Source organism: Pan paniscus, chromosome 20, assembly GCF_029289425.2.
Source record: "Pan paniscus chromosome 20, NHGRI_mPanPan1-v2.0_pri, whole genome shotgun sequence".
In the NCBI taxonomy this organism is placed as follows: Eukaryota; Metazoa; Chordata; class Mammalia; order Primates; family Hominidae; genus Pan; species Pan paniscus.
The window spans coordinates 39046121-39062496 of record NC_073269.2 but is presented as its reverse complement, the minus strand read 5'-3'; the positions used below and the strand labels follow the sequence as shown (position 1 = coordinate 39062496).

The 16376-nt window shown below is 47.0% G+C and overlaps 1 protein-coding gene and 1 long non-coding RNA gene across 3 annotated transcripts in view; one reads left to right on the top strand and one right to left on the bottom strand.

The window, feature by feature from the left end:
- The window catches only part of GPATCH1 (G-patch domain containing 1), a 47984-nt gene extending 40687 nt beyond the window's left edge, over positions 1-7297 (bottom strand). For both annotated transcript variants that reach the window (XM_034944371.3, XM_055104457.2), the window contains exons 1-2: positions 7170-7297; positions 174-308 (exon numbers count right to left, since the gene is read on the bottom strand). In XM_034944371.3, coding sequence (XP_034800262.2) covers positions 174-308; positions 7170-7242 — 208 coding nt within the window. In that variant the 5' untranslated portion in view covers positions 7243-7297. The remainder of the gene's footprint in view (positions 1-173; positions 309-7169) is intronic.
- Positions 7298-7347: 50 nt separating this feature from the next.
- LOC129394844 (uncharacterized) lies at positions 7348-16376 on the top strand. Its single transcript, XR_008622209.2, has 3 exons — positions 7348-7486; positions 12660-12752; positions 13386-16376. It is a non-coding gene; the product is annotated as an uncharacterized LOC129394844 (long non-coding RNA).

Below are 16376 nucleotides of genomic sequence, written 5' to 3'. Positions count from 1 at the left end.
ACCCAGGAGGCGGAGGTTGCAGTAAGCCAAGATCACACAACAGCACTCCAGCCTGGGCGACAGAGCGAGACTCTGTCTCAAAATTAAAAAAAAAAAAAAGCAAGGGTGAGGGAGAATCAATATTTTGATCATTTGCTTTAATGGTATAATAGCTACAATTAGGAAAATCATACCTTCTTTTGAGCCAACAGTATTGAAGTATCCAGCAGAGAAACCTCCGCTAAAGGCCCCGTGGAATCGTTTATACCTTCCTTTTTCATCTCTGACAGTCTGATCCTGAAGAGGGATTGGTTTCTTTGGTCTTTCACCTAAAAAAAAAAAAAAAAGAGTTTTTTAAGAAAAAGAGAGGAGATGGTCGGTTCAAATTTAGGGAAAATGTCACTTTTTAAATATCATAAATTGTTTACTTCTTATAATTCAAATATAATCATTTAAATTGTTATTCCTAGACTTCACTACTTTATATAGCCTAGAAAACAATATATTTTATAAGCTTATGTAATAATGATTGCCCTCTTTTCCCACTAAATTCCATTACAAAACCTGGTCAACATGGCAAAATCCCGGCTCTACTAACAAATACAAAAATTAACCGGGCGTGGTGGCAGACGTCTGTAATCCCAGCTACTTAGGAGGCTGAGGCAGGAGAATCGCTTGAACCTGAGAGGTGGAGGTTGCAGTGAGCCGAGATCACACCACTGCACTCCAGCCTGGGAGACACAGCGAGACTTCTCCCCCCCAAAAAAAAAAAAAAAAAAATTATAATGTCAGGAGAGTTCCGACAGATGAAATTGAAATCTCCTGGCTTCAAATGAAGGGCGCCGAAGCTGGGGTGGCACTTGGCAAGGAGAGATACACTTCCATACCTCTTCTAGAACTTCACACCATCCCTGAATCCGGCATTTTTCCTTTGGTATTGCCTATTTTCCCTGACTCCTAAGAGTTTCCTTAATTTCTGTGAATCTCCTGATTCCACAGTGTTCTTTAAACCTATTCCTTTTCCTACTTTGTTAAAAGGGCTGGGTTGAGACATCACACAAGCAAGGGAATTTAATCTAATACATTTTAGGCCTAGCCTAACAATTCCTTAGGTTTAAACTCCCAGGTACTATGGCACAAATTACTGCCTCGTTTTATCAACTACAATTCAAATCCTGAATTTATTCAAATTTTTTTAAAAAATAAAAAAACCAAGTTATTTTCAAAAGTTCACAAGAGGAAGTAGGTTATACAGTGGTTAAGGGTATGAGTTAAGGGTGAGAGTCACAGTGGAGTTTCAAGCCAACTCCCTTTACTAGCGCTGGACTTTGGTCAGCCTTGACTCTCTGTGCCTCAATTTACTTATCTGTAAAATAGAAATGGCATTAATGGTAACAGTTATTTCATGGAGTTGTTAGGCAAATTAAATGCCTATAAAGTACTTAACAAGAAGAGGGAGACACAAGAAATACTTTATTTTTTTTTTTTGAGATGCAGTCTCTGTCACCCATGCTGGAGTGCAGTGGCATGATCTTGGCTCACTGCAACTTCTGCTTCCTGGGCTCAAGTGGTTCTCCTGCCTCAGCCTCCCAAGTAGCTGGGATTACAGGTGTGAGCGACCACGCCCAGCCAAGAGCCCAGGTTTAAAGACCTAGAGATCTGAATTCAAATCCCCTTCTACTACTTGTTAAGATTCGTCATCAGCCTGGCGCAATGACTCATGCCTGTAATCCCAGCACTTTGAGAGGCTGAGGCGGGTGGATCACCTGAGGTCAGGAGTTTGAGAACAGCCTGGCCAACAGGGTGAAACCCCGTCTCTACTAAGATACAAAAAATTAGCCAGGCATGGTGGCAGGCACCTGTAATCCCAACTACTCGGGAGGCTGAGGCAGATGAATCGCTTGAACCTAGGAGGAGGAGGTTGCAGTGAGCCAAGATCATGCCATTGCACTCTAGCCTGGGTGACAGAGTGAGATTCTGTCTCAAAAAAAAAAAAAAATTTGTCGTCTTGAACAAGTTACTTCATCACTCTAAGCCTCAGCCTCCACAACTGTAAAATCAAGGTAATAAAGAAGCCCATCTTTGTAGGGTGGTAACGAGGATTAAATATCATACGTAAACAGCTGAGCACAGTCCCTGGCCATGGGGGAAATCAGTTAATATCAGCTACAATGTCTTTTCCCTCTAAAGGACTAAATTACAACTTGGGTCCCACAACCCAAGATGTTCACCATTTCATGGAAATGCAGTACACACACTACATTACTATATATGCACTTGGCATCATTCTTGGCTATGGCAGAGCTTCTCAATCTCAGCATATTTTGTGCTGGAGAATTCTTTGTTGCAGGGGAATGTTCTGTACATTGCAGGATGTTCAGCAGCATCCTGGGCCTATAGCAGCAGCTTATGCCCCACAGGCATGACAACCAAAAAGGTCTCCAGGCATTGCCAACTGTCCCACCGGGCTACAGTAAGAGGGAACAGGTGCTGCCAGTGCTTGGTGCTATTCTTGAGGTGCTTCTGATCTCGAAGGGGAGATAAGATCTGCAGACAACTGAGTGCAACCTGTGGCGGCAGATGATGAGGGCCAAGCAATGTGGCCAACTAACTCCCACAGGTCTCCTGAGCAGGAGGCACCACCTCTAACCAGTGACGGAACAACTCCAGAAAGGAGGTGGGTGGCATTTTAGCCAGGCCATGTCCTAATTACTGCTACTAATGACAACTAATTCCTTCCTTTAGTACATATCATCTCATTTATCATACCCTGATAAGGATACTGATTAAGTAACTTCCCTGAGACTCACTGCTAATAAGCACAAAGGTGAAACTAGATCTCAGCTCTGTCTCCAAGCCAGAGATGCCTCCTATACTGTTCCTTCCTCTCATTCCCTGACCAAAATTTCAACGAGCCCCTGGTTGGCTGATGGTTACATTTTTTTTAAAGGGTGGGGGAGTCAGGTGCAGTGGCTCACACCTGTAATCCCGGCACTTTGAGAGGCCCAGGTAGGAGTGGTTCGAGTCATTAGAAGCAGTGGTTTGAGACCAACCTGGGCAACATAGTGACGCAATGTTTAAAATTAGCCGGGCATGGTGGTGTGCACCTATAGTCCTGGTTACTGGGGGCTGGGGGGTGCTGAGCTGGGAGGATCGCTTGAGCCCAGGTGGCCAAGGCTGCAGTGAGCCATAATCATGCCACTGTACTCCCGCCTGGGGGATAAAGCAAGACTGTCTCAAAAACAAAAACAAAAAGTTGATGAGGGCCTTGCCATGCAAGCAGCCCTTCTAGAGCCGGGGTATAGAAAACTGAACAAAACTCTGCTCCCGTTCTCAGGACACTCCGAGCCCAGCAGAGAAGACCTGCACGTACTGGAGCACTTCTGACAATGAGAAGGTCTGCAACATCAGCCACCGTTAGGAATAAGCAGAATTTTGATAGCTGCAGATAGGGACACAGAGCCACTGACTCCCACCAGTAAACAGAAGGACGGATAAAAGGGCAAAGTCGCTGGGCACAGTGGCCCACGCCTGTAATTCCAGCACTTTGGGAGGCCGAGGCGGGCGGATCACCTGAGGTCAGGAGTTCAAACCCCGCCTCTACTAAAAATACAAAAATTAGCCGGGCGTGGTGGCACGCGCCTGTAAGCTCAGCTACTCAAGAGGCTGAGGCAGGAGAATCGCTTGAACCTGGGAGGCGGTGGTTGCAGTGAGCAAAGATCGTGCCACTGCACTCCAGCCTGGGAGGCAGAGCAAGACTCCATCTCAAAAAAAAAAAAAAAAAAAAAAAAAAAAAAGGGCAAGGTCAGGTGTATTGAGAAAGTCCAGTCTAACGGGAGGCCAAGGAATGAGCGGAAGATGGAACCAGAAAGGCGGACAGTGCAGGGGGCCTTGAACATAGTGCTGCAGGGTTTATGGTATGTCCTGGGGGTGAGGGAAGCCACAGTTAGTTTTAAGTGTGAGAGTCACAGCATCAAGGAGGAGAAAATTGGCCCTAAAATTAATCTGGGTATAGAATGAGCTGTAGATAAGAATTCTAGAACCAAGTGGAAGTGTCTAAGGAAAGAATAGGTAAGTATCTGGCCCCCTTCTTTCCAGATTAGAAGGCCTATGTGTCTATAAAGTTCAGCCACCGTCACTAGGCTCCCTGGTTAACTCTTAACTAATAAACCTTTCTGTCAGGGCCAGCAACTTTAATTAAAATAGAGTTCTCCTCTACCAATGCCTGTCTAACCTGTCACTAAAACTTCAAAGCAGGGAGTAAAAATAATTATTAGTCTAGTGTGTTATATCGTAAAATACAGACAGAGTGCATTTAAATTTCAAAGTGCTTAGAAAACTGGCTGGGCATGGTGGCTCACACCTGTAATCCCAGCACTTTGGGAGGCCGAGGCAGGCAGATCACCTGAGGTCAGAAGTTCGAGTCCAGCCTGGCCAACATGGTAAAACCCTGTGTCTACTAAAAATACAAAAATTAGCCGGGCATGGTGGCGGGCACCTATAATCCCAGCTACTCGGGAGGCTGAGGCTGGAGAATCCCTTGAACCTGGGAGGCAGAGGTTGTAGTGAGCCGAGATCGCGCCACTGCACGCCAGCCTGGGTGACAAGAGGGAAACTCTCAAAAAAAAGTGCTTAGAAGACAATGAATCAATCCTCAAAAACTTGTATTACTGAGAAGTTAAAGAATGTTTTTAGTCCAGAAAAACAAAGTCTACAAATCCATGTCCTTTCCTTCTACTTCAAAAGCAAGGTTGGGGGCCACATGCAATGGCTCACGCCTGTAATTCCAACACTTTGGGAGGTGAAGGCAGATGGATTGCTTGACCTAAGGACTTCAAGACCAGCCTGGCCAACATGGCGAAACCCTGTCTCTACTAAAAATACAAAAATTAGCCAGGCGTAGTGGAATGTACCTATAATCCCAGCTACTTGAGAGGCTGAGGCAGGAGAATCGCTTGAACCTGGAAGGCGGAGGTTGCAGTGAGCCGAGATTGCACCACTGCACTCCAGCCTGGACAACAGAGCGAGACTCTGTCACAAAAAAAAAAAAAAAAAAAAAAAAATGGTTGGGGCCAGGCGTAGAGAGTCACGCCTATAATTCCAACACTTTAAGAAGCTGAGCTGGGAAGACTACTTGAGGCCAGGAGTTCAAGACCAGCCTGAGCAACATAGAAGGATCCCGTCTCTTTTTTTTTTTTTTTTTTTTTTTTTGAGACAGAGTCTCGCTCTGTCGCCCAGGCTGGAGTGCAGTGGCGCCATCTTGGCTCACTGCAAGCTCTGCCTCCCAGTCTCATGATATTCTCCCGCCTCAGCCTCCCGAGTAGCTGGGACTACAGGAGCCCCCCTACCACGCCCAGCTAATTTTTTTTTTGTATTTTTAGTAGAGACGGGGTTTCACCGTGTTAGCCAGGATGGTTAGGATCTTCTGACTTCGTGATCTGCCCGCCTCGGCCTCCCAAAGTGCTGGGATTACAGGCGTGAGCCACCACGCCCGGCCTCATCTCTATTTTTAAAATGAAAAATGTTGGGCACTGTGGCTCATGTATGCAATCCAGCACTTTGGGAAGCCAAGGTGAGAGCATCGCTTGAGGTCAGGAGTTTGAAACCAGCATGGTCAACACAGCAAGACCCTGTCTCTACAAAAAAAGAACTTGGGATAGTAAGTGTAGAACAGAGATGTCTTAAGAAAATGCAACAGCTGACTTCAAACACATAAAAAGCATTCGGAAGACTAGCCTTTCTCAGCCTTTTGTTTCGTTTGTTTGTTTGTTTGTTACAGACAGAGTCTCACTACAATGCCCAGGCTGGTCTCAAACTCCTGACCTCAAGCGATCCTCCCACCTCAGCCTCCCAGAGTGCTGGGATTACAGGTGTGAACCACTGTGCCTGGCCCCTTTCTCAACCTTTTGTAAGCCGAGGGTGGAAGAAGGGCCAGTATCCAGCAGAAGTTTCCACCAGAACTGTTTGTAGGAAATAAAGGGGGCATAAGTGGAGATATCCCAGAAGTACAATCAACTTGGCAGGATGTGGTCAGGGTGAAAAAAGGGAGGGGACCCCCACCAACAGGAGGTCTGCAAATAAATTGTGGCCCAATGATTCCACCATTCTTCCTCTGCCTTCCCTACAGGGCTAGCACAGCCAACAGCCCTTACTGGACACTCAATACATAACTTGCTGAACAAGTCAAGTCATTAAGTGGAACAGACCAGAAACACAGGAGAGAACCTTGATTCATCTTGCCCCTCACCCCCACATTCCACCAGCAAGTATGGTCAACTCTGCTTTCAAAATATATCTCCACCCAGACCACTACACACCACCACCACTGCTAACTGTCCCATCCATGCCACCATCATCTCCTGACCTCTTTTTGCTAATCTCCCTGCTTCACTCTTACCCATCCCCAACCAGTGTATTCTCAACATCAAAGATAGAATAACATTAAAAATTGGCCGAGCACAGTGGCTCAAGCCTGTAATCCCTGCACTTTGGGAGGCAGAAGCGAGAGGATCACTTGAAGTCAGGAGTTCAAGACCAGCCTGGGAAACAGAGCAAAACCCTGTCTCTAAAAATCATATATATATCCCTCCCTGTGTAATTTCCCATGACCCTAACCCTAACCCTAATCCTGCACTTAGTACAAGATCCAAACTCTTTACCCTACCAAGTAAGATCCAGCCCCTGTCAGCCCCTCTGACATTCTTTTCTACCTGTCTCCCCCGCTGTCGTCTGCTGCAACCATACCCGTCCTGCCTGCCCCTCAATTTCCTAAACTGGCTCCCACTTCAGGGCCTTTGCACTTTATGTTCCTTCTGCCTGAAATGCTTTCCCTCCAGATTTGCTCATGGTTGTTTTCTTCCTCGGTTTCAAGTCTGAGCTCAAACGTCCTCTCTCGGGGAAGACACTGCCTGAGCACCCCCCGCTCTCACACTAGCTATTCCGTCATTTTCTTGTTTCTATCTCGCCGCCCCCTTGTTCGGCCACGCTTGTGTCTCCCGTCCCTGTAAATCTCTCTCTGTCGCTGCAGAAGGTGAGCACCCCGAGAGCGCGGCTAACGCCTCCCTCGCCGCCGTGTTCCCAGCGCTGGGAACGATCTAACAACGGTCCAGCACCGACTTGTGCTTTTGTGGCCCGAATCCTGGGCCCTTGGCCTGTTTTCCACAGGCTCCGCCGGCCCACGCGGCCCGCACCTTCTTCCAGAGGCTCCAGCCCGGTCCCATAGCTGACCAGATCCTCTTCGCTGTCACTGTCCCGCGCCGCCATCCTGCTCTTCCGGGCCCCGCCCCCTCGCTACGGCGGCCTTGGCAGGCCAAACGCCTTTCCTCTTTCTCCTCCGCGAACCCCGGTGATGCTGGAAGGCTGGGTCCGCGGGCGGGGGAAGGTGTCCTAGCGGCCCGAGCCTGCGCTCCGGATTCTCAGGCCCATCCTGTGGTAGGCCGTCCCAGGCAGGAGTTGCCTCGGAGGATTTGGCAGCCACGACATCCCATCCTAGCCCCGCGATGTGCGGGTGAGGAGGAGACTCCTGGCATAAGCTGGAAGCCACCCAACAGTTCCCTGCCAGGCGACACCGATGCCTGCCCAGCTCCCTACCCCCGTCCCTCGCGCCGGCCCCCTGCCCTGGCAGCAGTCACTGCCCAGCCCCGTCCACTCCCACCGCCCACCCAGCCACCTCCAGGGAAATGGCTGAGCTCCCAGATTTCATGCTCGCCCCGTGGGGCTTCGCTTTATTTTTATTATTATTATTTTTTACTTTTATTTTGGGTTCAGGGGTACATGTGCAAGTTTGTTATATAGGTAAATTGCATGTCGCAAGGGATTTGGGTTACAGATTATTTCCTCCCCAGGTAATAAGCATAGTACCCAATAGGTAGTTTTTCCGATCCTCACCCTCCTCGTACCTTCCACCCTCAAGTAGGTCCACCCTCAAGTAGGCCCTGGTGTTATTCCCTTTTTTTTTTTTTTTTTTTTTTTTTTTGAGACAGAGTCTCGCTCTGTCGCTCAGGCTGGAGTGCAGTGGCCGCGATCTCAGCTCACTGCAACCTCCGCCTCCCAGATTCAAGTGATTCTCCTGCCTCAGCCTCCTGATAGCTAGGATTATAAGCGTCCACCCCACCAAGCCCTGCTAAATTTTTGTTTGGTTGGTTGGTTGGTTGTTGTGATGGTTTTTTTTTTTTTCTTGAGACAGTTTCACTCTTGTTGACCAGGCTGGAGTGCAATGGCACGATCTCAGCTCACCTCAACCTCCGCCTCCCGGGTTCAAGCGATTCTCCTGCCTCAGCCTCCCTCTTAGGTGGGATTACAGACATGCGCCACTATGTCTGGCTAATTTTGTATTTTTTTTTTTTAGTAGAGACGGGGTTTGTCCATGTTGGTCAGGCTGGTCTCGAACTCCCCACCTCAGGTGATCCATCCACCTTGACCTCCCAAAGTGCTGGGATTACAGATGTGAGCCACCGCGCCCGGCCATTTTTTTTTTTTTTTTTTTTTTTTTGTATTTTTAGTAAAGACTGGGTTTCACCATGTTGGCCAGGCTGGTCTTGAACTCCTGACCTCAAGTGATCCACCAGCCTCGGCCTTCCAAAGTGCTGGGATTACAGGCGTGAGCCACAGCGCCTGGCCCCTGTCATTCCCTTCTTTATGTCCATGTGTGCTCAATGTTTAGCTCCCACTTATACGTGAGAACATGCAGTATTGGGTTTTCTGTTCCTGCATTAGTTTGTTTAGGATAACGGCCTCCAGCTGCATCTATGTTGCTGCAAAGGACATGGTCTTGTTGTTTCTCTTTTTTTTTTTGAGACGGAGTTTTGCTCTGTCCCCCAGGCACGCCATTCTCTTGCCTCAGCCTCCCGAGTAGCTGGCACTACAGGCGCCTGCCACCACGCCCAGCTAATTTTTTGTATTTTTAGTAGAGGTGGGGTTTCACCGTGTTAACCAGGATGGTCTCGATCTCCTGACCTCGTGATCCTCCCATCTCAGCCTCCCAAAGTGCTGGGATTACAGGCGTGAGCCACCGCGCCTGGCCAGTCTTGTTCTTTTTTTATGGCTGTGTAGTGTTCCATGGTGTATGTGGACCATATTTTCTTTATCCAGTCCACCGTTTGTGGTTATATAGGTTGGTTCCATGTCTCTGCTATTGTGAGTAGTGCCTCAATGAATATATGCATGCATTTGTCTTTATGGTAGAACAACTTATATTCCTTTGGGTATATACCCAGTAATGGGATTGCTGGGTCTAATGGTAGTTCTGTTTTAAGTTCTTCAGGAAATCTCCCGACTGCTTTCCAGTTGTAATTGTAATTTAATTGTAATTTTCTTTTTTTTTTTTTTTTTTAGTTTATTTTCTTTTAGACAGAGTCTCACTCTGTTGCCCAAGCTGGAGTGCAATGGTGCGATCTCGTCTCACTGCAACCTCCAACTCCTGGGTTCAAGCGATTCTCCTGCCTCAGCCTCCTGAGTAGCTGGGACTACAGGCGTGCGCCACCACACCTGGCTAATTTTTGTATTTTTTTAGTAGAGACAGGGTTTCGCAATGTTGGCAAGGCTGGTCTCAAACTTCTGACCTCAGGTGATCCACCCACCTCAGCCTCCCAAAGTGCTGGGATTATAGGCATGAGCCACCTTGCTCATAGATCCTCTTTAGACAGAGGATCTCTGTCTATAGAGACCCTGTCTCTAAGGGAAAAAAAAAAAAAAAAGATATGAAGCAATTAGCCAGGTTTAGTGACAGTACTTGGGAGGGTGAAACAGGAGGATCACTTGAGCCCAGGAATCAGACGCCAGCCTGAGCAACATAGCAAGACCCTGTCTCTAACAACAACAACAACAAAAAGATATGGGATAATTCATTAACAGCAATAGGTAATCAGAAAAACCTATAACCTTTGACAATACTATGAGTATTTTAAACTCCCCATGAGTTATCTGCAACATATGTTGATAAATGAGTTGTGGAATTAAATAATTCAAACTTAAAACTGTTGGAACTTTATTGTTGATATTATTATTTTTTAGAGGCAGGGTTGGTGTGCAGTGATGCAATCATAGCTCACTGCAGCCTGAAACTACTGGGCTGAGGCAATCCTCCAGCCTCAACATCCCTGGTACGGGACTACAGGCACCAGCCACCACGCCCAGCTGCTGTTGGAATTGTAAATGATCCTGAAACTTGAGAGGAATGTGGTTATGCAGCATGAATCACATGGCGAGCAGCTGTACCTTCTGCCCCTTTTACCCTAGAAATAACTAAGACCAAACAGGGCAGAGATAAGACTTCCTCAGACGGGTACACCCCTCACAGAGTAATAAAGCAATGTTCCTTGGAATGTAGCATCCTATAGCTAGTCAAGTCACTGTAAGGATTGTATGTCTCTGCCTATATAAGTGAAACCGTAACTTCTCCACTTTGGAATGCTTTTTTGTGTGTGTTTTTGCTTTCGTTTTTGAGACAATATCTCATTTTGACACCCAGGCTGGAGTGCAGTGGCAGGATCATGGCTCACTGCAGCCTTCCTCTCACCTCAGCCTCCCAAGTAGCTGGGACTACTAGTTGACAACGCTCAACTAATTATTTTATTTTTTGTAGAGACCAGGTCTCACTATGTTGCTAAGGCTGGTCTCAAACTCCTGGGCTCAAGTGATCCTCCCACCTCAGGCTCCCACAGTGTTGGGATTATAGGCGTGAGCCATCGTGCCTGGGCTCCCCTTTGGAATGTTGACCCTATACATTTGGAATTGGTGTTTCTGGGTGGCTATCCTCAAGCTTTGGAATGTTTGAGGATACATAAACATAGTAAACTATACTTAATCAGGGTGGGTGCAGTGGCGCACGCCTGTAGTCCCAGCACTTTGGGAGGCCGAGGCAAGTGGATCATCTGAGATCAGGAGTTTGAGACCAGCCTGGCCAACACGGTGAGACCCTGTCTCTACCAAATGTACAAAAATTGGCCAGGTGTGGTGCCTCATGCCTGTAGTCCCAGCTACTTGGGAGGCTGAGGCATGAGAATCGGTTGAACCTGAGAGATAGAATTTGCAGTGAGTCAAGATTGTGCCACTGCACTCCAGTCTGGGCCACAAAGACTCTGTCTCAAAAAAAAAAAAAAAAAAAAAAGTAAGTAAAGAAACTTGGGCGAAGTGGCTCAAGTCCATAATCCCAGCACTTTGGGAGGTCATGTCAGGAGGATCACTTGAGCCCAGGAGTTCAAGACCAGCCTGGGCAACATGCCAAAACTACCTCTACAAAAAATACAAAGATTAGCCAGGCATAGTGGTGCGTGTCTGTAGTCCCAGCTACTCCAGAGGCTGATATGGGAGAATCAATTGAGCCCCTGAGGCAGAGGTTGCAATGAGCAGAATTTGCGCTACTGCACTGCAGCCTGGGTGACAGAATGAGACGCTGTCTCAAAGAAAAAGTAAAAGAAGCCCGGTGCAGTGGCTCACGCCTATAACCCCAGCACTCAGGCAGATAACCTGAGGTCAGGAGTTTGAGACCAGCCTGACAAACATGGAGAAACCCTGTCTCTACTAAAAATGCAAAATTAGCTGGGCATGGTGGCGCATGCCTGTAATCCCAGCTACTCGGGAGGCTGAGGCAGAAGAATCACTTGAACTCAGGAGGCAGAAGTTGCAGTGAGCCAAGATCATGCCATTGCACTCCAGCCTGGGCAACAAGAGCAAAACTCTGTCTCAAGAAAAAAAAAAAAAGTAAAGACAAGAAAAAGTAAAAGAAAGTAAAAAAGATTGGGGACAAATTCATATATTCAGACAAAACACCAAAGTCCATGATTTTATTTCTATATTACTCATAATTTTCTTACAGCTTGTAGCTTCAAAATAGGCAAAGAACACCCAATAACTTTTTTATTTTATTTTAGTTTATCTTATCTTATTTTATTTCATTTTATTTTATTTTTGAGACTGGGTCTTGTTCTAGCACCCAGTCTGGAGTGGCGGCATCGTGGCTCACTGCAGCCTCCGCTGCCCGGGTTCAAGTGATTCTCCTGCCTCAGCCTCCCGAGTAGCTGAGATTACAGGCGCCACCACGCCTGGCTAATTTTTGTTTTTTCAGTGGAGACAGGGTTTCACCATGTTGTCCAGGCTGGTCTCAAACTCCTGACCTCAAGTGATCTGCCCTCCTCGGCCTCCCATAGTGCTGGGATTACAGGCATGAGCTGCCGCACCTGGCCACCACATAGCTTTGCTTTTCTTTTTTTTTTGAGACAGGGTCTCATTCTGTCGCTGGAGTGCAGTGGCACGATCATGGCTCACTGCAGCCTCAACTTCTCCAGGTTCAGGGAGTCCTCCCATCCCAGCCTCCCAAGTAGCTGGGACTGCAGATATGTACAACCATGCCTGGCTAATACTTGTATTTTTTGTAAAGAAGCAATTTTGCAGTGTTGCCCAGGCTGGTCTCTAGCTCCTGGGTGCCAGTGATCCTCCCACCTCAGACTCTCAAAGTGCTGGGATTTCAAGCATAAGCCACCACACCCAGCCCACATACCGTTCCTTTCTTTCTGTTCTATTTATTTATTTTTTAGAGACAGGGTCTCAGTCTGTCACCCAGGCTGGAGTGCAATGCAGCCTGGAACTCCTGGGCTCAAACAACCCTACTACCCTAGCCTTCTGAATAGCTGGGAATACAGGTATGTGCCATCAAGCCTGGCTAATTTTTCTATTTTTTGTAGAGACGGGGTCTTGCTGTGTTGCCCAGGCTGGTCTTGAACACCAAGGCTCAAGTGATACTCCTGCCTTGGCCTCCCAAAGCACTGGGATTACAGGTATGAGCCATGGTGCCTGGCCTCTTATTTATGTATTTATATTTATGGCAGGGTATAATCCAATATAGGCTTGCTTTCTTTCTTATTCAGACATGCAAGAAAGTGCAAATCTCAGGACCTTATGAGGAAACTGCAGATAGGAAGATGGGCTGAATCACCTGGGCCCAGTGTCATTCCTTCCTCTGGGTCCATGCATGGGTGCTGGCAGTGTGATGGTCACTCATAACATGCACAGAAACCCACCCAATATGCTTTGAAAAGAGTTATCACTCTTTTTTTTGTTTTTTTGTTTTTTTCGTTGTTGTTGTTTTTGAGACCGAGTCTTGTTCTATTGCACAGGCTACAGTGCAGTGGTGCGATCTCGGCTCACTGCAACCTCTGCCTCCTGGGTTGAAGTGATTCTCCTGCCTCAGCCTCCCGAGTAGCTGGGATTACAGGCACCTGACACCACACCTGGCTAGTTTCTTTGCATTTTTCGTAGAGACGGGGTTTCATCATGTTGGTCAGGCTGGTCTTGAACTGATCTCAAATGATCTGCCCTCCTTAGCCTCCCAAAGTGCTGGGATTACAGGCGTGAGCCACCGCACCTGGCCAGTATCACTCATTTTTATCATTGTTTTCCTTTTTTTTTAGATGGAGTCTTGCACTGTCACCCAGGCTGGAGTGCAGTGGCGCGATCTTGGCTCACCGCAACCTCCGCCTCCCAGGTTCAAGCGATTCTCCTGCCTCAGCCTCCCGAGTAGCTGGGATTACAGGTGCCTGCCACCACACCCAGCTAATTTTTTGTATATTTAGTAGAGACGGTGTTTCACCATGTTGGCCAGGCTGGTCTCAAACTCCTGACCTTGTGATTCACCCGCCTCAGCCTCCTAAAGTGCTGGGATTACAGGCGTGAGCCACTGCGCCCAGCCCATTATTTTCCTTTTTAAAATATAACATGTATGTTCAGCAGGACATGGACTAAAATTTAAGAAAATAAAAAAAAAATAACGTGCATAAATCATGAGCACATGGTTCTATGCGATTTTGTTGTTTATTTTATTTATTTGTTTATTTTTTTAGATGGAGCCTTGCTCTGTCAACCAGGCTGAAGTGCAGTGGCGCCATCTCAGCCCACTGCAACCTCCCCACCTCCCAGGTTCAAGCGATTCTCCTGCCTCAGCCTCCTGGGTTGCTGGGACTACAGGCATGTGCCACCATGCCTGGCTAATGTTTTGTATTTTTAGTAGAGATGGGGTTTCACCGTGTTAGCCAGGATGGTCTCCATCTCCTGACCTCGTGATCCGCCTGCCTCAGCCTCCCAAAGTGCTGGGATTACAGGCGTGAGCCACCGCGCCTGGCCCTAAAGAGATAGGGCTACTTGGGAGGCTGAGGCAGGAGAATCGCTTGAACCTAGGAGGCAGAAGTTGCAGTGAGCCGAGATGGTGCTACTGCACTCCAGCCTGGGCGACAGAGCGAGACTCCGTCTCAAAAAAAAAAAAAAAAAAAGAGATAGGGTCTTGCACTCTTGCCCAGGCTGTAGTATAGTAGCGCCATTGCAGCTCACTGCAGCTTTGACCTCCTGGCCTCAAGTGATCCTCTCACTCGGCCTCACAAGTAGCTAAGACTACAGGCGGGCACCATCATGTCCAGCTAATTTGTTTATTAATTGTAGAGAAATGGTCTCTTTATGTTGCCCAGGCTGATCTTCAGCTCCTGAGCTCAAGCCAATCTCCTGTCTCAGCCTCCTGAGTAGCTGGGATTACAGGCACAAACCACCACACTGGCCTGGTTCTGCGTATTTTCACAAAGTAAACATATCTGTGTAACAAGTAGATCAAGAAATAGAAAATTTCCAGAATCCCAGAAGCAATAACCCCATAATGGGTTAGTTTTGTCTATTTTGTACTTTATATAAAATGGAGGCTGGGCGTGGTGGTGGCTCACGCTTATAATCCTAACACTTTGGGAGACCAAAGCAGGTGGATCACCTAAGGTCAAGAGTTCAGGACCAGCCTGGCCAACATGGTGAAACCCCATCTCTACTAAAATTACAAAAAATTAGCCAGGCATGGTGGCACGCGCCTGTAATCCCAGCTACTCAGAAGGCTGAGGCAGGGGAATCACTTGAACCCGGTGAGTGGAGGTTGCAGTGAGCAGAGATCTTGCCACTTCAATCCAGCCTAGGCGAAAGAGCAAAACGCAGTCTCAGAAAAAAAATAAATAAATACAAATAAAATGGAATGATACAGTATTTGTGTCTAGTTTTCTTTGCTCAATAACATTTTTGTGACATTTATCCATGATGTTGCACATAATAGCAATGTGTTAATTTTCACTGTGTGCAATTTTCTATTGTGTGAATATACCACAATTTACACTCATTTGTTCTATAGTGGATTGGCATTTGGGTACTTTCTAGTTAGAGGCTTTTTTTTTTTTTGGTTTTTAGAGATGGGGTCTCACTATGTTGCACAGGCTGGTCTCAACACCTGGGCTCAAACGATCCTCCTACCTCTGCCTCCCTAAGTGTTGGGATTACTGGCGTGAGCCACCGCACTTGGCCACGCTATTTTGAATAGTGCAGCTGTGAATATTCTGATTCCTGTTTTATAGTAAATAGATGTATGCATTTCTGTTGTGTATCTACCTAGAGTTGGAATCTCTGGATCATAAGTTGCATGCATATATTCTTTTTTTTTTTTGAGATGGAGTTACAGTTTTTTTGCCTAGGCTGGAGTGCAATGGCATGATCTTGGTTCACTGCAATCTCTGCCTGCCGGGTTCAAGTGATTCTCCTGCCTCAGCCTCCCGAGTACCTGGGCTTACAGGTGTCCACCTCCATGCTCAGCTAATTTTTGTATTTTTAGTAGAGACAGGGTTTCACCATGTTGGCCAGGCTGGTCTTAACTCCTGACCTCAAGTGATCCACCCACCTCGGCCACCCAAAGTATTGGGATTACAGGCATGAGCCACGGCACCTGGCCCACATATATTCTTTAGTAGCAAATGTCAAACAATTTTCCAGTGTGGTCATCCCAATTTACACTCCCATAAGCAATATATGAGATTCCACAGTCTCACCAGTACTTGGTATTGTTTGCCATCCTGTAATTCATTTATTCTTTATTTTTATTTTATTTTTTATTTTTTTTGAGACAGAGTCTCACTTTGTCCCCCAGGCTAGAGTGCAGTGGCACCATCTGGGCTCACTGCAGCCTTGACCTCCCAGGTTCAAGCAATCCTCCTGCCTCAGCCTCCCAAGTAGCTGGGACTACAGGCACGTGCCACCACACCTGGTTAATTTTTGTATCATTTGTAAAGATACAGTTTCACCATGTTGCCCAGGCTTGTAGTTCATTTATTTTTAATCCACAATTACTTCCTCCCTATATGTCAAAACACTTTTCCTTTTAAGTACTAGGGAATAGTGTAATACAGTATAGTACATAGCATAGCATCAGACAGCCCTGACTCTGCCACTTAGGAGGCTGGTGACCTCTGAGGCTCAGCTTCCTTCTCTGTAAAAAGGGGATGATAAAGTACCTACCTCATAAGGTTGTGGGAGAACTGAGCTAATGCATGCAGTGTACTTAGGACAGCACCTGGCACGGAATAAGGATGCAGGAAATGACAGCTATGTGT